The 26,591-nt window shown below is 37.3% G+C and overlaps 1 protein-coding gene across 2 annotated transcripts in view; it reads right to left on the bottom strand.

Annotated features, from left to right (window-relative positions):
* Positions 1-26,591, bottom strand: part of nup205 (nucleoporin 205) — a 193,212-nt gene that overhangs the window by 122,124 nt on the left and 44,497 nt on the right. For both annotated transcript variants that reach the window (XM_051920262.1, XM_051920268.1), the window contains exons 12-19: positions 18,972-19,181; positions 18,489-18,588; positions 16,618-16,755; positions 11,286-11,475; positions 10,217-10,337; positions 9,462-9,543; positions 5,308-5,478; positions 498-622 (exon numbers count right to left, since the gene is read on the bottom strand). In XM_051920262.1, the coding sequence (XP_051776222.1) occupies positions 498-622; positions 5,308-5,478; positions 9,462-9,543; positions 10,217-10,337; positions 11,286-11,475; positions 16,618-16,755; positions 18,489-18,588; positions 18,972-19,181 (1,137 nt within the window). The remainder of the gene's footprint in view (positions 1-497; positions 623-5,307; positions 5,479-9,461; positions 9,544-10,216; positions 10,338-11,285; positions 11,476-16,617; positions 16,756-18,488; positions 18,589-18,971; positions 19,182-26,591) is intronic.

The following is a 26,591-nucleotide window of genomic DNA, read 5'->3' as shown; positions in this document are numbered from 1 at the left end:
CATGAGTGAGTCAGTCAAACAAGTTCCAGTTATGACCATTACGCGTAGAATTTCGAAATGAAACCTGCCTAACTTTTGTAAGTAAGCTGTAAGGAATGAGCCTGCCAAATTTCAGCCTTCTACCTACACGGGAAGTTGGAGAATTAGTGATGAGTGAGTCAGTCAAACAAGTTCCAGTTATGACCATTACGCGTAGAATTTCGAAATGAAACCTGCCTAACTTTTGTAAGTAAGCTGTAAGGAATGAGCCTGGCAAATTTCAGCCTTCTACCTACACCGGAAGTTGGAGAATTAGTGATGAGTCAGTCAGTCAGTCAGTGAGTCAGTGAGGGCTTTGCCTTTTATTAGTATAGATTATTATAAAATAGTATTGAGAAAAGCGCTATATAAATGTAATGAATTATTATTATTATTAATATATAGAAACTGTATATTCATCTTACCAATATTATAAATCTGAAAAAAGGAAAAAACAAAAAAAGAAAAATATTACTAACCTGATAGCAAAGTTCAGCCAGGTGGGGTGCTTCAAGAACTAGAAGAGGACTGTATCTTTTTTCTGTTCCTCTTTCTACTAAATTCAGAATTGCATGCAAGCAGCTTCGTGGACAGCCAAGTACTCCTATTCAAAATTAAAGCATGATAGTAAAAAAAATGTATTAAAACTACATTCAATGGTTTTATAGGATATTACAGATGGTAAAGTGCTATAGATTTCAGAATAACATTAAAGTACAGAAATTAATTATTTTTCTCTGAATGCTTAGTTAAGTGGCTTCCTGTATCAGTCAAAGAACAAGTCTTTATATTGGGCAAAATTATTTTGGTGCTAACAATAATTTAGGCTGTAAACAGGATCAACATTATTGTTCTTAACAATTGCCATGAAATATGTATTTTCTGCATACTTAAGACTGAAATGTTTTAAAAGATTTTACACTGTATTATTAATACTACTATGGTGCAAACACTATCAGGAACTGTTTCATTTTCCCAGTGACAACAATATCTACACATTACATTTTTTGATGTTCAAAGTATACTGTAGGATGGACATGATTGTCAAATATTTATATATTATAAATCCAAGTTTACAAAAACCCATAATCTGCTTTTTAGAACTATAGAATAAAAAATTCCAAAAACGATCAACATAATAAAAACACTTTGTGGACAAAATAGACCATTGAAACAACAAATCTTTCAAATTACCATTACAATGCACTTTAATAAACAATCAAAAAACTTACAGAGAAATGTTTGAAATGTATGATATGTAATGACAAAAGCTAACAAATTTAAAAGAGAAGAAAAATGCTAAAGGAGTAAGATAACAAAACTGTGCCACATATTAGATACAAAAAATAAAGTTTTAAACAACTAAACAGAAAAGGAAAATCCTCACATATAATTTAAAAACATTCACTCAAAGACTTTAATGAATGCTTAGGGATCCCTTTCACACCTTATCAGAAAAATTTACTGTGATTCCCTCATTCACACATACCAAGTGAATTTACCAATTTCACCAATTGACAAAAGTCCCAGGTAAAGGGTTTAGCAAATAAGTAAAACAGCTCTGTGACTACTGACTAGTGCTTTTGTGTTTTTTTGGGGTAAAATAATACACTTTGGTAAATTGCAGTGAACAAGGAGCGCATTCTGTTATTTCATAAATGTATTTAACCAATTTCCAGCTGACAAGCACTGCGATAATAAGAAAAGACAGAGAGTAGTGCATGTGACTGCTAAGTATATGGACTGTAAAATTATAATATTTTGTGACTACTGAAGTCCTGTCATGTAGCCAATAACATACACCACTTGCAGCATTTCCTTAATATTGTACCTACACTCCGTAGGCACAGAGAAGGTAGATAAATTGGCCTTTTTTGTGAACATTTGATAAAAGTGGGCTTTGGTCCTGTCCTGTCCTTATTAACATGGTTCAGACCCTCTACTCCAGTCCTTTTTCAGCTCTTCAAACAAATTTACTTACTCACTGTTCAGTATTTCAAGGAGCAAACCAGGGCCACCCTCTCTCCCCACTTCATTTTTTTCTCATTAAATTCTATTGTACTTGCACTCCACGGCTCAGATCAAATCATTCCCATACTAGTCATTTAGCCCGTTACAATAACGGGCGCTAGAACAGTAGTGCATAAACATTAGTAGGAACAGTCTATATTAAATGGCAAGGGACTTTGACCTCATTCTTTTTGTCGGTCGTTTTTTTCTTTCTTTCAGCCTTTCTTTTGTTGATGTTTACTTGCTGAGCTGACCGTTCTTCGTGGGCTGCCGCCGTGTATTGTGTGTCTTTAATTTTCTGTGACAGTAATACTGTCTTGTACGGCTCTATTCAATAAGGGCGCGCACAAAAAAGCGAGCTTCAAAAGGGCGACCTCAACTGAGCGCGGCGAATAAAGGTGTTCGTAGATAATTTAGTTCAAATGGCTCTGGAATATGTGAAGAGCAACAATGGTGCAGATCTTTATTTAAGCGCCTTTATTCGCTGCGCCCAATTGAGGTCGCCCTTTTGAGGCTCGCTTTTTTTGTGCGTGCCCTTATTGAAGGATACCGTCTTGTACGTCCGCTGGCTTGTACGTCCGTAATATACCTTTAATTTTCTCTGGCGGTAATACAGGCATGCACGTCGGTAATATGCCTTTAATCTCCTCTGACAGTAATACTGCCTTGTATGTGGCTGTAATATGCGTCACTGTATTGTGTACCTTTAATTTCTTCTCACAGTAATACTGGGTTGTATTTCCGTAAAACGCCTCTAACTTTCTCTGACAGTAATATCGCACATCGCACCGTGCCCCGCGCATGCGCACTTCACCAAAAGACACCCACACACGGACACCTGGACGCACATAGGGATTTTATATATAGAGATTGTTCTTATATACCCTCAAAATGATTCTTTTCATGTTGATATTTTTCTCAGTAATAACCCTGCTAATCATCCTTTAAGTCTTTCTATGAAGCAATGGCCAGGTATAAGATTAACTGGTATAAATAAATTTGTTTCCCCAATGAACATCTTTTGTCATCTTTTGGAGGGTGTCAATTTCCATTTGGTCCTCCCTCCCTTTTTTGTTTGAGACAAGACTGACAATTATTAAAATAAACTTGCTTCAAATAACAAATTCTGTTAGGTCTATGCCTACTTTTCCTCACCTTCCGAGGACTGATCTACTGTTAAGTTTCTTTTCATCATTCTTCTGAAATAATAATAGTCCAAAAAACATTTCAGTCTCATCCGCGACAGGCTGAATATGGGTGTCTCTCCCCCTGACTTGGAATTATACCATCATGTCTTCACTTACAGGCAAACCTAGAACTTGATCAAAGCACCCCAAAAATACCCCCAAAACCCAACCCACCACCCTTCAGTTTCTTTCCATTTTCTCTCCAATAAATTCTTTCTAAATGTTGGCCTCATTATTTCTTATGCCTCTCAGATATGGAGAGTCCTCCTTGTTTCATAACTTTGCCATTAATGTTGGAGACAATCACATCTCCTCCTCCTTCCCACAGTCTAACTCAGACATTTATACTTTGAATTACTCCTCTTTGTTTACAGTCCAGGCACCCCTATCTCTTCCTCCTCCTACTTTTAATATCTCAGCTAAGTTATATGTTCAGAATATGTGAAATCCCTCCTTCTTCCCCTCTTCACTTCATCCCTTATACTCATTTGCATTAACTCTCATTTAAATACAAACCTGTTCCCGATTTCTACTCTCTCTTCCGCAGTGCTTGAAAATATCAAATATTGTTGAAAGAATCATAATTATCCGCATACACAATTTAAAAATTTCAGCCTATATGGTACCTTTCTCCACCTTTTTTTTTTTTACAATTGCCCTCCTGATGCTGTCCTCCTCTTGCATTAGGTTGCCAAAACTTTTCATAATCCATTTCCCAATCACTACAAGTCTTTCTTCTCCTCTCTTGTCTTTTTCAAACTTTTCACTTTCTCTCACCCATCATAGTTATCTTGTATTTGATACCATTGTGGGTATGTTGCTTTTAACCTTTAGTCATAGCTCTATAACCTTATACTTCTTGAGCACTTTTGTGTCCTGGATTAACAACCCCTTCAACTTTACTACAGTATGCAAAATCAGGTTCAGGTCGTGCAGTTAGTCAAGGCTTAATTGGAGGTTGCTCCATGACATGGTCCTTGGTACTCCATTTTCCTTTTTGCTTTGTGGGTGCATGAGTCATTCTTCTCATTGACTGCATTACAGTATATAACGCTCTCTGCTTTTGATTGAATTGGGTGAGAGTTGATGTTATTTGTTTTCATATATTTAAAAAAAGCATGTATTGTTCCATCATTATCAGATATACTCCATTAATAAAAATTTGTTAAATAAATTTTAGTAGGTATAGAAATAAGTGATGGACAATAAGTACTAGTCTTTAAATACAGAATTGTACGTAATGGGTGAGAATGATACAAGCTGCCATAAGGTCTTGTAACATTTTAACACAGTAGACTTTTGTACTTACTTACTTTTGTAACATTACTTTTACTTAATCAACATATAGCTGAGGTGTTATCTTTGACATCAGTTAATTTTTAAAAAAATACACATTACAACACTAACTAAAACCTGCTTTTTTAGGCTTAAATATTTTATAAAATTAGGGTGTGTTCTAAATATGGAGGATATAAAGAAGATACTATGCACATTCAAATACACTATAATAGAATTGACTACTGCATTGTGTTATTCACAGTATCTCAACATGCTCAGCTTATTCGATTGGCAGTTTTCCATTAATTAAAAATGCAGCTACAAAAAACCATTACAAGAACATGGAAGTATAGTCAAATAACTCTTGTTCTTAAACCTTTTCACTACTTCTAATTAGAATTGGTCTAGACAAAGGCTGGTATAATGTGATTATTTAAAGAAACACGAAAAACCAGTCTGTTCATGCTGGTGTACCTCAATGACACTGTATTATAATACTATCATATATAATTAGGAAACTAACACAATCTAAAGAGCTGCACCTAGTTCAATTTTTATTCATTATTGTAGAAAGTTAATAAAACTATCAATAATCATTTCAAAAACTAAGCAGGGATTGTGAAACAAGAAAAGAAAAATCACAGAAAACATCCATATCTAAATATAGTTTTATATTCGGAAAAGCCTCATTCTAATGCTTGTCTTAAGAATTGTACATCAATTGAATGTGAAACAGGTTATTTAGACATTACATAGAAACTTGACATAATTTAAGGGATTCTAAATATCATATGCACCAAATATAGTGGAGTACCTGGATCTTGAAGGTTAGTAGTAGACACTGGCTTTTTCAACTCATAACCAAGTAGGTACAGAGCCAAATTGGGTGGTTTAAGTTCTAGTGATGTTATAAGGAGATTGAGGATATGGATTTGTGTTTCATGACGAGTTCGAGCAATCTTTTTCTCTGGATCAGGCTCTAGATCTGGAAAATGAGTTTACATAAATATTAGTTTCTAAATTTAACATCAATGAAAATAACAATTAGGGTAGGAAGGAAACCATATTCTGCATTGTATCAGATAGAGAGACAGTCAAGCTTTTTCAGAAAAAGCTCAATAAATCTTATAAGAAACAACAACAAATCCACTCAAAAACACACATGAATTACAAAAAAAGAAACATTGACTTCAATGCATTTCAGGAGTTTGGCAATATTCACAAACACCTCTGTGATTTCTCCGAACTCAGGGTAAAGCGAACACTGTGGAGTTCGCTCATCATTAATGATGAATTATGATCAAACGTGATTTTCTATAAATTCTGGGTACACAGATGGATTGCCAAAAGAGGGTAATAAAAATAACAGTTTATATCTACAGTATATATATATATATATATATATATATATATATATATAATCTATCTATACAGGTAGTCCCCAGGTTACGGACACCTGACCTACAACATACGAACGGGGCCGCAGCTGCAACGCATGCGCCTCAGTAACTGCTGCTCCGTCATCTTCGGCCCGGGGACGCTGCAAGCAGTGGCTGGACGGAGGCTGGAGGGGGTCGATTTCGCTGCTCATGCAGTGTAGTGTCCATCGGGCGGCTCCCGGCGGCAAGCGGTTTCACTGCCTGCCCCCTGCTGCAAGTGGTGACCCTGTTGTGGCTGAACGGAGGCCATTGAGGGTGAACGGGGAGGCGGGGGGTAGCATTATAGTGTGCCTCGGATGGCTGTGTGTTGAATTGGGGCGGTGGTGCGGCGGGACACTGCAGGCAGCATACTGTAGTGGAGGTGACTGTGATGTGGGCTGGTGATGAACCGCCCCTCGCTGCCCACATTCGTTCTCAATAGCAAGCCTGCTTGTACTGTTACGCACATAGCAGGAAGTTGTTTCTTGTCAGTACAGGGTGGTCCAGATCTAATTCTGCAGATCCAGATCGTCTGGATGACTTCGATTTATGCAGGGACGATTCCAGTTCGGCACAAAGACGATTCTTAGTGTCATCAGATTGCACACTTCTCAATGGTCCGGGATTTTTCGGTTGATTGTCTATATAATAAACTGAATAAGTTATAGCATAATGAAAATTGTATAATTAGATCTGGACCACCCTATACATCAGACGTGTTGACGACTGGTGCCTAATCTGCTGTGATAGCATGTACAGTGCTATACAGAAGAGCTCATCTTAACCTTTTGTCTTCACCCTTCAAGAATGTCTCTGAAACAGAAATCTGATGCAAGTGCTGGTGCTACAGTAAAGAAGAGAAAACCATTACCATTGAAAATAAAGTAGAAATAATAAAAAGGTCAGAAAGAGGTGAAACTCCATCATTCATTGGCAGAGCACTTGGTTACAGTCGATCAACAATAACATTTATTAAAGTAATGTACCTGTTCCGACTTGCATACAAATTCAACTTAAGTACAAACCTACAGTCCATATCTCATATGTAACCCGGGGACTGCCTATAATATTATATTATATATCTATACTAATAAAAGGCAAAGCCCTCACCGACTCACTGACTGACTGACTGACTCATCACTAATTCTCCAACTTCCCGTGTAGGTGGAAGGCTGAAATTTGGCAGGCTCATTCCTTACAGCTTACTTACAAAAGTTAGGCAGGTTTCATTTCGAAATTCAAAGCGTAACGGTCATAACTGGAACCTCTTTTTTGTCCATATACTGTAATGGACTGCAGCTCGCTGGCCGTGGGAGGCGGAGTTCCGTATCGCGTCATCACGCCTCCCACGTAATCACGTGGACTGACTGTGAACGCAGTACGTAGAAAACAAGGAAGAGCCCCAAAGAGCGCTGAAGAAAACATTCATTACACAATTGAGAAGGCAGCGAAACAATAAGAAGCGAGCGAGTGACGCATACAAGCATATTCAAAAGTGCAGCTACTGCGGAAACAAAGCACGGTGTAAACCGTAAGTTTAAATTAAGTTTATAGAAATGCTCCCGCTGCCGTTTGCAATACCATATACGCGACATACAACTTTAATGAGAAGACACGAGGTATAAACGACACTTTGGATCACTTTGTAACAGAGTTAAAATTGCTGTAGCGAGAAACTTTTAAGTGCCGGGTCTTAGCTAACATTAAATAAACCCGTGGACATTGCAACATCACACAAGAGAGCGGCTCATGTGAACTGACTGAACGCAGCACATGTGATCACTCATTACACAATTGAGAAGGCAGCGAAACAATAAGAAGCGAGCGAGTGACGCATACAAGCATATTCATAAGTGCAGCTACGGCGGAAACAAAGCACGGTGTAAACCGTAAGTTTAAATTAAGTTTGGCAAGATTGCTTTCCTCCTGTACAACTATACGTTGCATTCTCAACAGTAAGCTTGCACGGCTTGGTCATATTACAACCGGAGTGCTGAACTGACAACGTGGTATACAAAGAGAACTATAACAATCGTAATAAACGAACAATAAAACAGCGGAGAACCCGTGGATTAAATAAAAAGGCTGCTTCCTTGGCGAAGCAAGGAAAAAGGATGGCCTTATATGGCGTTCGTTTATAAAACAGCGGAGAAGCTGTGTAAAGACTGCTTCACAAAAAAACAGCAGAGCGCCTTATATGAGCAGGCAGTCAGCTAAAGAAGGGAATCAATAAATAACTATAATCGTAATAAACAAACAAAAAATAGCGGAGAATCCGCGGATTACATAAAGGAAATGGCTACCTGAACAGAAAAGTGAGTCTCAAATACCTACACAATAACTATAACAATCGTAATAAACGAACAATAAAACAATACAGAACCGCTAAGCAAGGAAAAAGGACGGCCTTATATGGCGTTCGTTTATAAAACAGCGGACAGGCTGTGTAAAGGCCGCTTCACAAAAAAACAGATCCTTAACAAATTGTTATTGGTATATTTTCCCTCAATTTAAAAAGGTTTTCTTTTCTTCTTAATTAAAATTTAAAAGCAATACTTCACCGCTGCAAAGTGCGGGAATTTGGCTATATGCAGTGAGTGTGTACGCCTGATGAGCCAAGAATTAGGGCGAAACACGTGTCGCGTACTCTTTGCATTATTTGACAGTAAACTATTTTCAACCATTCTATGATCTGCTTCTCAAAACTGAGGGCACCGTGGCGGATGTTAGCTGACTTGCTGGCAAACCACAAGCGTTACCTGGTAGGTAACCACCCATACAATCAGATTGTGATTCAGACTACGAATGCCGTGAATGTAATTACCCTGATCTACATGCTGTCAAATAAACGAACCACACGCCGTGGCGCAATGTTAGGGGCTTCGCCTCTAGCGCTGACGTCCGAGGTTCGATTCCCGTAAGGGAGTGCAGTGAGTGTGTACGCCTGATGAGCCCAGAATTAGGGCGAAACACGTGTCGCGTACTCTTTGCATTATTTGACAGTAAACTATTTTCAACCATTCTATGATCTGCTTCTCAAAACTGAGGGCACCGTGGCGGATGTTAGCTGACTTGCTGGCAAACCACAAGCGTTACCTGGTAGGTAACCACCCATACAATCAGATTGTGATTCAGACTACGAATGCCGTGAATGTAATTACCCTGATCTACATGTTGTCAAATAAGCGAACCACACGCCGTGGCGCAACGTTAGGGGCATCGCCTCTGGCGCTGACGTCCGAGGTTCAATTCCCGAGAGGGAGTGCAGTGGAGTGTGTACGCCTGATGAGCCCAGAATGAGGGCGAAACACGTGTCGCGTACTCTTTGCATTTATTTGACAGTAAACTATTTCAACCATTCTATGATCTGCTCCTCACAAACTGAGGGCACCGTGGCGGATGTTAGCAGATTGCTGGCCAACCACAAGCGTTACCTGGTAGGTAACCACCCATACAATCAGATTGTGACACAGACTACAAATGCCATGAATGAATATATATATACATACAGAGAGAGAGAGATACACATTTAAATTTCATATATTCTAACCTTCTATTTCCTGTGCATATTCTTCTGCATCTTCATTGTCCAGACACTCTACAAATCCAGTCATTAGCTTCTCACATACTGACTACAAAAAACATTTTAAACAAAATATGTGGTTTGAAATATCAGAAAATATTAGACACACAAATGACATCTGTAATGTTGACTACAGCATGTCAGTACAAGGATACATACAGTATAATTGTTTTATGTTGCTTTTTTTGCTTTGTGATATTATGAGCTGTTATTCAAAATACCAAACATTAAACACAGGAGGAGACTGCAAAATTCCTGAAGTCATAAGAAAATGAATATTTTACATTTTTGTTTCAGGCCAATATTGTTCTTTTTTGTGCAGGATCTGTTTTGTCCAGTACCATAAATTCAAGGTAAAATATAATTTTCTTATTTTGATGATGTTTATATTAATTGACCGCTGTCACTTTCCTGCTCCACTGACAGACTGAGGAGATCGTTCCTCCCTCACACTATGCGACTCTTCAATGTTACCCGGGGGGCTGGGGTAAACATTAACATTATTCAAAGTTATTGACTGTCTGTATACCTGCATTGTTATCACTCTTTAATATTTTCTTTATCAGTATGCTGCTGCTGGAGTATGTAAATTTCCCCTTGGTATTAATAAAGTATCTATCTATCTATCTATCTATTAATTACATACATTCAGTAATACCCTAGCTGACTTCAGTAGATAACATAGTGCAGTGATACTCATAGAGTCAAATAATCTCACATACCTGGTCACGAGTGAAGTCCCCAACCAGTCGAGTCTGAATATTAGGATAGCGGGAAATGCAACGCAATATATGGGCACTTTCAAAAGCAATTTCTGGATTAGAATTACCATGGTAGAGGTACCTGACATATTAAAAAAAACACATTTTAAACTGTGTACACAGTACACACCTGAAAATCTAAACAAAAGAAAAAAATTACAATAGACTTAAGTTGGATAATGTATTGCAGAAAATACTGTATTTAATTTTGATATCTATTGTCAGTAGTACTGACAATCACACCTTCACAACTAATCTTGGGCATGCCCTATGCTTAAATACTAGCTGTGTTACCCAGCTTCACCAAGGCAATTTTGTAACAAAACTGGCTTCAGTTATGGTGCTGTCAGTTAATGGGATGTGTATTAGATGTACTAAGTATTTTTCTATATACAATATTGGTAGTTTTTTTTTGGTTTTTTAACCAAGGGCTGGAATTATTGCCGTGCGGTGTGCTTAAGGCTTTGGACCCAGGACTTCAAACCGTGTATAAAACAATTTTAGAACTAACAGCCTGTTTCAGTTTAATCGTTGTTTTCATTAAATTGCATGCTCAACAAATGTTTTGTCTCACTCCCATTTCTTCTTGTTGCACGTTGAAGCTCTACTTGGAACCTTGTTAAGATCCAACCATGCAAAATATGATTTTTTGCCATTTTTCAAGTGGTCTTAAACTTTTGATCAGGACTGTATTTTATATTTTATATATATATATATATATATATATATATCTTTTTTTTTTTTTTAAACGTATTTAATACTTTCTGGAACAGTAATCACTTTCACTGTGTGTCAGTCAAGCTGATTTTTGTTGTTTGGTTAAGCACTGCCAATAATGATTTTCCTTGAAAAGGAAGAGTAAAAAATAACCAAGGTTTATATCTATGATACTAATATCATCTGTTTCTTGATGTGCTGCTTTCAGTTGTTTTGTTCAGCTCAGCATTACCCATACCTCTTGTTTATTCTGAACTTTGAGTAAAAAAGCAATAATATGGATTTTATATTGGAATATAAAATAAGCACTGACCTGGCAATATTAACAACATGGTCAGCTTTCCTGGTCTGTGCACTGATTCCTTGCAGAAGTTGCTCCAAAGGTGTAACAATCACTGAAGCTTGGCTCTCACGTAACATGTTCATAAAAAGTGTCTCCTTTTGCAGGACCATGTTAAGAAGAGATAAGCAATGCAGCACTGCTTTCTCCAGATGCTTCTTTCCTGTAAAACAACATAAAAAGAAACATTTTAGAGGGAAAAAAACTCAATCATATACTACTATGTAAATATTGATAAACATTTCCCAAAATAAAAGCTAAATGATGAAAAGGGTATTGCAATCTTACAGTGAGTAGTATGTAATTATCTGTAACTGAATCATGGTATCCACTTAAAGTTCTAAACTGAAACATCATTCGTATGCAGCATCTTTTGAAATGTGTTGCCTGTCCAGTTGCCAATTTATAGGTCATGCAGCTGCAGTTACAAAAATCAATATAATTGAAGATAAATTAAGGAAATTAATGGTGTGCATGGAGGGTCAGATTGTGGTAATGTGCACATAGGGACTTGCTATGGAAGAAAAATAATGAAAGTTTTTGACTAGTGAAGTACTCTCTCAAAGTATACTTCAACTGTAAAAGTCAAACAAATGCTGTGCAAATTCAGTAAAACACTTTGTCAAAAACAGATATCAATATAGTCAAATATCATGACTAAGGGACTGCTCATTGCATGCTAAAACTTAGAGAGACATTGAACCTAAACAGCAGCTAGACCATACTCATAAACAGCCATTTACATTACTACTATACTACTGATTTTACTTTTATTTTACTAGAATTTAAACAGTGATTTTAGTAGCATTTTGTTTTAGCTGCCTTTGACTTTCCATCCTTTTCACTCTACTCTAGGTACAGCTTCATGTCCTGCTACTGATGTTCTCATTGACTGAAGTGTTGGCAGAGGCCACTTAAAACATTAACGTGTAGTATAAAAACATTGTTTAACCTCTATGCATCAATTGGAAAATAAAGCCTTGCATTATTTAAAATCTTGCATCTTATTTCTCAAGTCCCTACATCATGCATTGCATTGAGTGAAGTCGAAGTCCACATGTTGCTTAGCTAGTTCTGGCTATTATGTACATTATAGTCATTTCACCATGGTGCAAACACACAGTCAACCAAGTGAAAGGCGAATATTTCATTTATTATCAAGTTAGCTAATAAGCAACATCAAACGTTTTGATTGGGAAAAAGGACGAGTGAACCCCCCAGTAGAATTTTATAATAAATATGCCTTGTCTGAACAGCGACTTGAGAATAAGCAGACAAAGACGTCAGGAGAAGAGAACAGAGAGACGTCAGAAGAGGGCGCTGGCAACTTGCGGCTGTTTCCATCTGATCATCAGAAAAGCATCTGATGAACAACTACGAGTGATAGATCACAAGCTGCCTGAGATGTTCATCCTTATCTTTAACTTTTCTAAGCTTTACTAAAGACTATACGGTTTATATCCAGACTTTACTATCAGTCCTATTTTCTATTATTCTTTGTTCTACTATTATTATTATTCCTGTAATAAATACCATGCTGCTATTAACTTTCTATGCTTTGTCTTAATATCTAGAGTGATTGAAGTAATAAGGTAGATTTCTTTGAGCACTTTGACATTACTTCCGTGCTGTGAGGTTTATTAAGGTTGTGGGTGAGAGCTCCACCCAAGAGTAGGGAACAGTACGTAAAGTAAGACATTCTTGGCTGATAAATGGCCTATAGTCAAGGCTGCTCAGCCTTTGCATGTTTAAATGTATTCTTGGAGACTGAAGTAATATTTAGGGCTGAGATATATTTCAAAACATTGTATGTTGTTCGTGCCAACAATAAATAAGTCTCTTGAAGTGCTGAGAGAGTGACAGGCTGTGGTATTCCTAAGGCACTTGTGTAGTTTAAAGTGCTAGAGATTAACCAGCTGTGTGTGTGTCATTCATGGGGCACTGTTGTGGTTAGCATCTGTGTGTATGTTTATATCTATGTATGTGTGTGATAATCTTAAGGTGCGACAGTAGACCAACCCAGTAACAAACCTGATGAGTACACTTACCCTTAGGTAAAGGGTAATTAGATGGAAATACCACGATATTACAGTTAGATATTTTGTGATAGCTGGTCTCATGTATTTTAGATACCTCCCTTTCCGATTGTAAAAGCACTCTCTTTAAAATTTACCATCTCATTCCCATTTATCTCGTCTGATTACATACACTGCCAACTCCCACACTTTTCTTACACAGCAAGAAGTTTTTGTATGGATGCCCCTATTACAAGTGTTTATATTGAGTTGCCCCAAACAAATTAACACTTTGTGTTTCCTTAATACTTAGCTGCTTCTTAAGGGCTAGGTATTTCCTACATATAACCATAGATACTGAAGGCAATGTGTAAAGGTAAGTGGAGTCAGATGTATTACAGGGCCCCAATTTTCCTTCTTGGTTGGGATGGGGTTGGAGATGTTCCCCCAGTGTAACAACAAAAGGGGTGAGGGATTTTACAAGACTGGGGAGGATTTTCAGTGTAGTGTTTATGAAGAAAGATATGATTATCATGGACTACCCGATATATTTTACCATGTGTATGTACTAAATGTATTCACTGATTCTTTAAAATAAATACTTTTAAAATCAATACAAAAATCAAACATGATTTTATCCATGTCACATGAATTACTGAAGACAATATTACTCTGGAAATTATCGTTTAGACAGACGTCAGATTTTGAAACAAGAAACTTTTGAAATCAGTTTTGTCAGCAAGTTATTTTCTTAGGTTCATGACTTTTATAGTTATAAGATTAATTCTTGCATTAGTACATATAGAAGACACTAAAACTCTTACTTGTACTTAAGAGTACAATTTAATAAACATGTCAAATTCAAATCCTCTACTTCCTCCTTTTCATATTTGCCAACTTCTGAATCCAACCCTCTCAACTAAAGACAAATTGAATACTTAAGAACTCCTTTAAAACAGGCAATGTTCAGAGAGAGAGAGAGAGAGAGAGAGAGAGAGAGAGAGAGAGAGAGAGAGAGAGAGAGAGAGAGAGAGAGAGAGAGAGAGAGAGAGAGAGAGAGAGAGAGAGAGAGAGAGAGAGAGAGAGAGAGAGAGAGAGAGATAGATAGATAGATAGATAGATAGATAGATAGATAGATACTTTATTAATTCCAAGGGGAAATTCACATATTCTGTTGTTTTAAAGGTGACTCAGTAATCATAAGAAACCAATCTTTTGCTTAAGCTTATATATCCTGAGCTTGACTAACCTTAACTACAGTAATTACTCATTACTAGAGATTGAGAATCATTTGCTCTCATATCATTCTAATATGTGTTGTATGAGCTTTCACTACATTCATCACATTTTAATTGTTATACTGATGAACATTACTGTGGTTTCAAAAACTCAACTAATGGGCACAAAGGGTTTGTGCAGAATTGTTTTCAGTAGTGACATACACTGTTTTAGCAGCCACACCAATTGCACATCTCTGCAATTATGCACGTTTGTTAACACATCATATGTTGTATCATTAGATTTCCCTCATACTTCAAATATGAGCTAAACTATATAAATGTCTGACTAATATGTAGGTTTTGAAACAATAAACAATTTTAACTTTATTTTGGAATTAACCTGTGTGTGATGGTCTGGGTTAGCTCCATGCTCCCTAGTTGATTCCAGGAATCTCCTGAACCCAGAACCGTTAATAAAATACCTGAGGATGAGCTGGACAAATGAAGACACGCACAGTCAGCTAGGGGTTGGTGCAAAATAGTTAAGTGCTTTTATTTTAAATCAACAAGCAAATAGTGTTCATAAAGTGCTGTGTATTCCAAATAGTCAATAAATAACTAATCCAATTAAATGATGTGCAAGGTGGAGGTTAAAATCAATAAACAATCTGATAAAGAAACAAGATTAAAAACTCATGCAGATTCTTCTTTTAAAACAGATATAAGCCCCAATTCCTTTTTCTAAAATCTGATGTTTCCTTAGCTTATCCCATTAGGACTTTGCAGCATGAGGAGACGGCCACCAACAGGTGCGGTCTACTATTAATCCCGAGTTTGGTTCCTACTGCCAATCCATGTAGCATCCATAGAACTGCCATCCAAACCACACTTATGTCTCCCTAGGCCAGTCTATCGTTGTCTACCAGGGAGGAGCTGCATGACAGGGCTGCTTCTACTCCTCTGCATAGCACTATGGAGCACCCCATCTCCAGCCCCACACTCAAGCACAGGCCTGCCACTCAATTTCTTAGGGCATACTCCCGGACCACCTGCCTTCACCTCCATATAGCACTGCTCCTCACATTCCTGCCTCTTTCTCATCCCTTAACACCCATTCCTTCTTTTCTCATTTTCTTTTTAATCTTGATCTTAGACCCCCTCTCTGCCATGCAGGCTCCCTTTATATCCCCGACTGGGTGCAGGTGCTGTCCCCCACCACCTTCTCCAAGGTTTGAATGAAGCACTTGACTGACCTGCTCGCATTTGCATGTGAATGCACAATCAGCCAAGCACCCTAATCAACATCAGATTGCATACTTCATAAACCTCTCTCATCACACTGAGGACTGGCCATGGGTACAGAAACAGCCACACATTTTGAAACTTTTATTTCTTCATGTATAGTGCAGAAAAAATAAATAACAGGAACTCTAAAATGAATGAAAGAATTGGCCAATTAGAAAATGGATAAAATTCTGAACAAACAACTGAGCCTTGTCCATTAAATATGCAGAATAAAAGTGAATTTATTCTTGCTATAATTTCTTACTTCCTTTTTCAAATGCATAATGCTACAAGTTAAAATGCAAGTCACAGCTGACTCGATATATTATTGCACACTCAAAACATGCATGAATCCTGTATTTTTATTTCTGAACTAATTCCATAGTTAATCAAAATGGCAATAAGGGAAGTTTTTTTTTTGCCTTGAAAGACCAGCAAGATTTTAATTTACAACCAAGTCAAATTATAAAATAACTAGCAAGCTCCTGTGTTGAAATGCAAGCCCTGCATGTTGTATTACCATTTGCAGTAGCAGTCTGCATAAATGCTGTGCTGAACCTTCCCACATTTCTATGCATAACTGCAATTATGTATTCTTACATTGCACTGTAGCAACAATAACATTTTAACAAATAAACAGCCAACACAAGTGCATACAAACATAACCCTGTACTCCAAAGATAAAACATTAAATCATTCACACATGCACATTTTACCTTCTAAGCAAAGTAAACAGCTATTCTTGTAAATTTTCACACCCAAAAGTAATACTTCATAACCACAAACCTGGAAATGGGGCATAGGTGTCTAGATGATTGACTCCCTCTCCAAGAAGTGTAAGGCAAAGACTGAACATAGGTGAATCATTCAGAAGATGGAACATAAGGCAGTATCCTGGTGACTTTCCAGCAGCAACCGACTCTCCTGGTGAAAGAAATCAGTTTTGTGTTCAATTACATCTATGCTTTCCAACAGAGCTAGAAGTAAGTTTCACTCTCTGCTATTCTTTGGCTATTCAGTAGCCAAACACATGCAAATGACAAATGTTTTGAGTGAAAACCTCTAAAACAGTGTTCTCAAGCTCAGCCCCGGGGATCCCTTTTGGCAAAACCAACTCTTGTTTTAAGTTGGACTTCAAGACAAATTAAGCAAGATGCTATTCCCCAGTTTCTTTGTTTTGGGGTAAACATAAAAATTACAAATATAAATTTGGTACATTTTTATTACCTTGCATCAAGCATTTAAATACTGTATGTTACAAGGGGATAATTTAATGTTTTTTTTAATTTGATTTTCATTTGCTTCATCTTCATTAACATCATTTTTATTCTGCTTTTCGAAGTGTTCTGATTATTTAATCCATTATTTACTAATAGGCACATTAGTAAGACTGATGCTGAAGTAAAGTAACAGAGGAGGGGACGTTGGCACACGCATGCTGTTGCCACTCCTCCCTGTTAACACTTTTCGTAAAATTTGCCTTAATCCTGCACTTTTTTATGCTTGTTTTATTTCTTTATTGTACGTAGTTTGTGGATGCAGCCGACTCGAATTGTATGGATTTGGATTAATTTTTATGGACTTTATAGACTTTACCTTGACTGGTAACAACTGAATCTGTGGATCACGGGACGAGACCTACGAACATTTCTTTGTACCTGGCGACTTAGGAGCCTGGGATGATCTGTCTCCTTGATTATAGTTGCTATGCTGGTCTGCTCTCAATTCATTTTATTGTGCTTTATGACTAAGAACTGATCTGATGTTCACACCACCTGGCTTGTGGCTCTGGGGGGATCACACCTGTAATACCCAGCATTACTTGTTTGTGGCTGTATGTTGGAACCTCCAAATCCTGCTACCTCCTCCTGCTATGCTTTCTGCTGCTTTGCTATTGTCACTCATCTGTGCCACCGCACCCTCTAGGGAATCCATTCCCGGGAACTCAGGAATACAGGGCTCCCGGGGATGGCACAGTGCACGGGCATCTCACATGTGAACGGTTTTAGAACGACTGACACTTATTTTTAATAAAACTACTGCAATATGTTGACACAAATAAAAGACTAACCTTATCTACAAGCAGTTCATGCTGTCATATAAGTACATGTATCTTTAGTTGCGGTAATAAGAGCATAGAAAGCACAACGCAGATGATTTTATGCAAATGATACTCAACTTAGTTTATTTTAAGAAAGATATTCATTGAGTAAATTAGAAAAAGCAATTGTAAGTACAAAAGAATGGAATAGGGAAGACAGAAGGTTCACTACAAGTTTACACATGATGTAGACAACAGCAGCTAAGAAAACAGAAGAATCAGACTGGCAAAACAGCCTTAAGAATCAAACATGGATACTTCCATTTACTATTATTTGTCTTAAAAAACTAAAATGAACAAGACCAACATGGCAGCCAAGACCAAAGTTGTTAGTGGATATAAAAGTAAATGAATTCTTGCATAAAGAAATCAAAGAAATTTGCATTGACAGAAAGCAATAAAAATGGATGTCTTGGAAACTGTCATTATGCAAAACCTCAGTAAAGATGCTACACTAGTAAAGAAAAAAAAAGAAGAAAAAAGATTCACTTGACTAATACCTATACATGAAAACTGAAAATCTAAAGTGAAATGCTAGTAAAATAATGGTTCTTACCCTGAAGCTCCACAAACTCTTCCACAAAGTCACTGGGCTGTGGTTCATAGCCCTGCAAAAGTTTATGAAAAACTTCCAGAACTGCTTCTGCCACCTCCCACTGGCCAAGGTACAAAGCATTGGTTTGTGGGGTTGGGAGGGAGAAATGGGGAAAAATCATGGGGAAAAAACAATAAAAGATTTTTAAAAGGAGCAACAAAATGATTATTATATAAGATCTTTACAGCCTCATTTGAACTCTGCCAAAATTTCTGCTGGAAATCTAAAGGGAATATGCATTTTACCCAATTACAATCAATAAGTAATACACAGTCTCAGTTTCAGTCATTAAGATATTAGATTAGATTATGCAGAGTATGATTACAATGCTATATTTAATCAATGCACTGTACAAACAGCTTATGACAATCATAAAATGTAACACAGTTTAACATGAAGATTTGCCAGTTTGTTCAAATACTCTTCCTAGAATGCCAAGGTTACCTTTTCAGCTGCACGTCGATAGGCTCTGTTGGGAAATGGTAGGAAGACAGAGTCTCTAAGGAACTGAAGGTAAGGTTCAAACCCAGGAGGCCGCAGTCCAGCACCTAGGTTGGTTGGAAAGGAGCTCTCCACCAGTGTACTAATCAGATGGCAGAAGGCTCTGGTCAAGGGATATTCTTCACATCTAGATTCAATCTCATTTAATTCAACCTTAAAGGAGGAAGTACATTAAACCTATTAGGCAAAATGAAAGGACTAATTTCAAAACTGTCAATGTAAATTTTCAGATCTTTGTTGTTTATTACATTTAAAAAAAAGGTAACTTTGTAAGCAGGAATGTTAAAGGTCTCAATCATGAATCAAAGTGAAAGAAAACATTCTCTCACCTAACAGGTCTAAACACTAAAATAGTATTTTTACAGGAAACCCACTTATTAAGCAAGGATCAGTTTCGGCCACATAGAGACAGGACTGGCCAAATATTCCATTCCAGCTTCACAAAGAAAACTAAAGGTGTGGAAATTCTTATACGTAGAACAATATCATTTGTAGTATCAGATGTAGTATCTGAAATTGTGGGAGATGTGATCATGGCCAATTTAACTGTAAAGTGATTTTGATAAATATCTACGCACCAAATGTGGATGACAGGGACTTCATCCAAAATGTATTTGCATCCATTCCCAAAGTAAACACTCATAAAATTATAATGGCTAGGGACTTTGTGTTTTAAGTCTCCTGCCACAGGGGCGATGAACTCTAACACTGCAAAAACAATTACACAGTTTGTAACTGATCACAACTTATCAGACCCCTGGAGATTTCTAATCCCAAACTCAAGAGCATATTCCTTCTACTCATCAGTGCATCACTGCTACTCAAGAACTGACTATTTCTTTATAGATAACAATTTTTTGCCTACAATTAGATAGATAGATAGATAGATACTTTATTAATTAAATCTTATAAGTATGATGCTATTGTTATCTCTGACCAAGCGCCTTTGATCATGGAGCTCAAATCATTGTGCCCTACATACTCATCTCTCAGCTGGCGTCTTAACCCACTTTTATTAGCAGATAAGAACTGTACAGAATTTATACCCAAACAAATCGATTTTTTTTAGAGACAAATACAGCCTCAGAGATCTGTACAGGAATACTCTGGGATACTATGAAAGCTTTCTTAAGAGGACAAATTATCTTATATCTTTCCCACAAAAATAAATTGGAAACTAAGAAGGTATCAGAGCTAATCAGTGAAATTACCAGAATAGATCAAGAATATGCCAGGTGTCCAAATGAGACACTTCATAGGAAAAGACAGGCTCTGCATTTAGAACTCAACCTCTTAACAACTAATGAAACAGAACAACTCATTTTTAAATCAAGACATCATTACCATGAACATGGAGATAAAGCTAATAAGATCTTAGCTCAGCAAATCCACAGGCAGGAAGTTCACAATCCAATCCCAGCAATTACCAACACAGTTGGAGACTAAATCATTGACCATAAAAACATAATGCACACATTTAGAGAATACTACAAGTCCTTATATTCTACTCAGTTTAAAGACGACAAGACACAATCTAATGCGTTTTTGGATACATTACAAATACCACAACAAGATACACTCAGTGCAGAGGAATTGGATAAACCTCTGGCACTATCAGAATTACTAGATGTTATAAACTCACATCAGAGTGGGAACGCAGCAGGCCCTGATGGCTACCCTGACAAATTTTATAATAAATTCTCAATTAAGGTAGTTTGACACTTATTAGCAACATTTACAAAAGCTAGAGATAATAAAATTCTACCTCAAACTTTTTGCCAAGCATTAATTACCATATTTCCTAAGCAAAATAAGGACTTATTATGAAGTACATCATGCAGACCAATCTCACTCCTTAATAATGATGTTAAGATACTCACCAAAGTCCCAGCTAAAAGGATTGAGAAAGTGCTTCTTTCAGTAATATCAAGACAAAACTGGTTTTATTAAAGGTAGACACTTAGTTTCCAATCTTCGACGCCTGTTTAATGTAAAATATTCACCCACAAAGTCTAACACACCACAGATGATATTATCGTTGGATGTAGAAAAAGCATTTGATATGGTTGAATGGAACTACCTTTTCACTACACTGGAGAAATTTGGGTTTGGCCCAAACGTTTGTGCATGGATCAAACTACTGTATACCAGTTCACAAGCTTCAGTTTGTATTAACAACATTATTTCAGACTCCTTCAAACTAGAACGTGGTACTAGACAAGGATGCTCCTTGTCACCACTGCTTATTTGCAATTGCCATTGAGCTACTGGCAGTTCACTGTTGAAATGCTTACGAGATAAAGGGGATTATGAGAGAACAACCTGAACAGAGAATTTCACAATATGCAGATGATATGGTACTATATATATCAAATCCACAAAATACTGTGCCTGCAGTCCTAACAGCACTAACAGAATTTCAAAAGATTTCTGGTCTCAGAATTAATTTGAATAAAAGTGTGCTCTTTCCAGTGACCTCTCAAGCACACAACATTACGTTGGACACCTTCCCTTTTATCGTCGCAGATGAGTTTAAATACCTAGGGGTAAACATCACAAGCAAACATAAAGCTCTTTATCAACAAAATTGTGCTGCCTGCATGGAAAAAATTAAGCAGGACTTGCATAAATGGTCTACCCTTCATCTCGCTTTAGCTGGAAGCAATTAACACTGTCAAGATGAATATTCTTCCAAAGCTTCTTTTTCTATTTTAAAACATTCCAATATACATCAATAAATCATTTTTTAAGAAATCAGATTCAACCATAACCTCATTTATTTGGAATTCAAAACATCCACATATCCAAAAGATGACCCTACAAAGACCTGAGGCAGAAGGTGGCAAGGCTCTTCCTAACCTTCAGTTTTATTACTGGGCAGCAAATGTACAAGCTATAAAAACCTGAATATTGACACAAATAAATAAACCTACACAGGTTTGGTCCGCAATGAAATAAAGTCCTGCAGAACTTCTTTGTATTCTTTGCTTTGTACCCCAATAAATAAAAGTTAATCGCCAATATACTAAAAATACTATTTTGCTTAATTCACTCAGAATATGGAACCAATGTAGGAAGTACTTCAAGATAGAGAAGCTTTTATCTGTGGCGCGTCTGCACGATAACCACATTTTTCCACCCTCTCAAATGTACACAGTTTTTAAAGTCTGGAAAACATTTGGGATTAAATCACTTAAGAGATCTGAATATAGCTAATGTCTTTGCATCCTACGAACAATTACACTCCATAACACTCCATTAAACAAAACCTGCCCAATTTTCATCACCTCCCACCAACCTCTATTCTGGAAAAAATATTGATCGGTCTTGAGGACTCAGACAGCATTTCCGTAATATATAAAAACTTTTTACAGTCCCTCCTTTTCAAAGATCCTAGAGTACAGTGGCAAAAGGATCTCTTACTCAACATTTCAGAAAAGGAGTGGAAGGCAGCCATGCACAGAATTCACTCTAGCTCTATATGCGTAAGGCATACAATTATTCAACTTACAATTATATATAGAGTGCATCTGTCTCATTTAAAATTGTCCAAAATGTTACCAGGGCAAGATCTAACCTGTAAATGTTGCAATCCAGTTCTAGCCTCGCTAGGCCATATGTTTTGGGTGTGCACCAAATTAACATCATTTTGGACCAAAATCTGTAAATGTCTCTCAGACAGCCTTGGAGTCAGAATTCCTCCTAATTCACTAACAGCTGTGTTTGGTGTACTCCCAGATGGGCTTAAATTGGAGAAGGACAAAAAAAAACTATAATTGCTTTTACTTCACTATTGGCATGTAGACCTATCTTGCTCAACTGGAAGAATCCTAACTCACCTCTATTATGTCAGTGGGTAACTGATGCTATATACTTATTTGATATTGGAAAAAATAAAATTCTAAAAACCTGACAGGATCTAATCAATAACATTTTAGAACATTTACATTGAGGAAGCAGATTCTCTTCCCTTTTCTTATTCTATTAATTTTTATTCATTTATTTACTTATTTTTACTACTACAGTGGAACCTCGGTTCACAACCATAATTTGTTCCAAAACTCTGGTCGTAAACCGAAGCAATTTCCCCCATAGGATTGTATGGAAACACAATTATTCCATTCCAGACCACTCAAGCTGTATGTAAATATATATATATTTTTTTAAACATAGTTAATTAAACCATAGAATGCACAGCGTAATAGTACACTAAATGTAAAAACATTGAATAACACTGAGAAAACCTTGAACAACAGAGAAAACTAACATTGCAAGAGTTCGCGCTATACTGTAGCCTTATGACCCAATCGCTGTAAACATTTTTTTTTTTTTTTTTTGAGCTTTAAGCACAGGGAAAAAAAGGAACATTTGAACAAATCTGAACTTTATTTATAAGCCAATCATAGGCAACCAAGAAAGTAACATTGCAGGAGTTCACGCTAATAGCATTACAACCAATCGCTGTAAACACTCTTGATAAATGAGTTTTAAGCACAGGGGGAAAAAAGAAACATTTGAACAAATCCGAACTTTATTTAAAAACCAACCATAAACCACCAAGAAAGTAACATTGCAGGAGTTCACGCTAACAGCCTTACAACCCGATCGCTGTGTAAACTTTTTTTTAATGAGTTAATGAACATTTGAAAAACGAGAAAAGTAACATTGCAACAATTCACGCTACGAACCGAAAAATGAACATTTGAAAAATCCGTAATACAAAAACTAACCATAAACCACCAAGAAAACTAACCTTGCATGAGTCGAGTTCTGGCATGAAGTGAGGAGGAACTGGGTGGAGAACAATCCGGTCTCTTCGCAGTTGAAGAATTGTTGCTGGATGTAGCCTTCGTCCTCCACTAATTTTGTGAAATTTTTCACAAATTCTTTCGCAGCTTCAGCTTCGGAACTAGCAGCCTCTCCATGCCTTACCACACTATGAATGCCGCTTCTCTTGCGAAACTTTTCAAACCATCCTCTACTGGCTTTAAATTCCTCACTTTCGCCACTCGTAGAAGGATAGTTTTGCAGCAAATCACCATGAATCTTCCTGGCTTTCTCGCATAACATCGCCTCACTTACGCTATCCCCTGCAAGTTGTTTCTTGTTCAGCCACACTAGCAACAGTTTTTCCACCTCTTCCAGCACTTGAGGCCTCTGCCTGGTTAACGCTGTAACTCCTTTTGCAACATCAGCTGCTTTAATAGATTCTTTCTGCTTTAGAATAGTCAAAATCTACTACTCGGCGACAAGATCAGTAACACGAACGCCACGCTCGTACTTTTCAATAATTTCCTTCTTTACTTTCAATTTTCTGCAAAACTTTCTTCTCACCACTCTTCACTTGCTTAGAAGCCATGGTTAACTGCAAAAGCACACGAAATACTGTAGAGCACGCACGTCTGACTGAGAACAATGAACAGGGAGAGGCTGAACACATGCTTAAATACAGTAATCGGCGCGTACGAACCGGAAGGGAAATGAAATAGAGCACAAAGAGTTCACAGTGAAAGCACGTACGGACATGCAAGCACGCACGTCTGACCGAGAACAATGCAACACGTGCGGAAATCATCGGCGCGCATAAAACGGAAGGGAAACTGGCTTGTTCGTATGTGTTCGTGTGTGGTCGTGAACCGAGGCAAAAGTTTGGTGAACTTTTTGGTTGTAAATCGATTAGTACGTGTACCGAGACGTTTGTGAATAGAGGTTCCACTGTATTAACATTTTACTCTGTTGGCCTAGCTCTATTTCCCATGGGAGGTGGTTGATTTGTTTCAAACCTAGTTTTGTAAAACTTGACTTATTTGTATGGAATGTTGTTTGATTTTAATAAATTCAATAAAATGTTAAAAAAAAAAAAAAAAAAGAAAATGAAGGTAAAGATGTATTCCATTCAGTCTATCATTCATAAATAGCTTTAAAAACGTTTCCTTTTAAGGCTTAGTGAGAAACAGGAATAAAGGGCTGCATGTGTTTATGTTGAATGTTTAAGTTTCCGTTATAAATCATAATTTTGTTTTAATCAACAATTAATTAATGGGAAGACTATTTCCATTTATGTTAACAGGTTCCTACATTGTTCACTGCGTGTTTAAACAGATGTGTCTATGTGTCTAAAACATAACAAACAAACATAAAAGTTACAAAATAAGTCCACCTTCTAGTCCAACTACATTTTGCTGCTTATGTGATGCATGTTATCTTTATAATGAATGTTTGAGTTTTCTCTTATTTTCTTTTAGCATCCTACAGACACATGCTTACAGATACTTTGTCCATTCTAAATTGGCTGCAAGTAGGAGTGTGTGAGTGAGAATATGGACCCAGCAATACAATGGAATAACATTTGATGTTGTCTTCCACAAGTAGCAACTTTAAAAATATACAATTTAGCAGGCTAAAAAATATGTAAGCTACCTAAGACATCTAGCCAAAAAAACAATTTGCAAGTCAAACTTAATTCATTTCACTAATCTGAAGATGGTGCCGACTGGTGTGGCTGGCCTTCTGCTCGTCTCTCTAGTCTATGTTTTAACTTTGTTTTTATGTTTTAGTTTATCCCAACAGCCACTGTCCTATGATCGTGAGTCTTTACTAAACATATTTTCTGGCTTGCTTTCCTCTCAATATTCATCTCCTGGTTGGATTTTTTGTGAACCTCCACCTTTGTTTTATTCATCTCCTGACTTCTTCATCTGGACGCCGGTGTTCACCTGTATCAGTGAGTTGAATGCCCCTCGGAGACGCAAAACGCACCCGCCGCCGTCGTGGGAAAAGAGCCAGAATTGCTGTTAAACAACGCCAACTCAAGTCCCAGAGCTTTGATTCCCGATGCCTGCGAGTAGTGTATGACCCATCTTCTCCTGCTCAGGACTCCAACACTGGTTCATGGGCGCTGGACATCGGATTTAATTTCTCCATTTCAAGACAGCATCACTTTTCCTCGGCCTGCAATCGAGTAGTAAACACTGCTAATCTTCGCACGCTCACCAGTGCTCATCCTGCAACGAGCTCTTCTACCTCTATCAAGGCTGCTCTCTTGAATGTGAGATCAGTGTCTAATAAAACTTTTATTCTGCAAGACTTTATTACCTCAAATAATCTGGATTTCTTCTTCATCACTGAGACTTGGATTTTAAATGGTGACTCTTCTTGTTTTACTGACATGACTCCACCAGGTTATTCATTTTTAAACTCTCCTCGCATGACTCGTTGTGGGTGGGGGGGGGGGGGGGGGGGGGGGGGGGGGGGCATTGCCACTATTTTTAAAAGTATGTTCTTGTATCAGAGCCTTACAATGGGTCCGTTTAGCAGCTTTGAACTTCAACTTTTCGAAGTGTGCAGCTCCCCTTCTCTGCTGTTTGCCGTGGTTTATAGACCTCCTGTAATTAATGATACTTTCATCTCTGAATTCTCTGATCTCTTGGCTGATATCACCCTCTCTCATGATAAAGTTTTTATTGTTGGTGATTTCAACATTCACGTTTGTTGTCAATCGAAACCTTTGGTCAATGACTTTTTATCACTTTTGAACTCATTTGATTTTATACAGCATATTAA

Source organism: Erpetoichthys calabaricus, chromosome 1 (assembly GCF_900747795.2).
Source record: "Erpetoichthys calabaricus chromosome 1, fErpCal1.3, whole genome shotgun sequence".
Lineage (NCBI taxonomy): Eukaryota > Metazoa > Chordata > Cladistia > Polypteriformes > Polypteridae > Erpetoichthys > Erpetoichthys calabaricus.
Note: the sequence above shows the minus strand (reverse complement) of the source record. Positions and strands in the feature narration are given on the sequence as shown.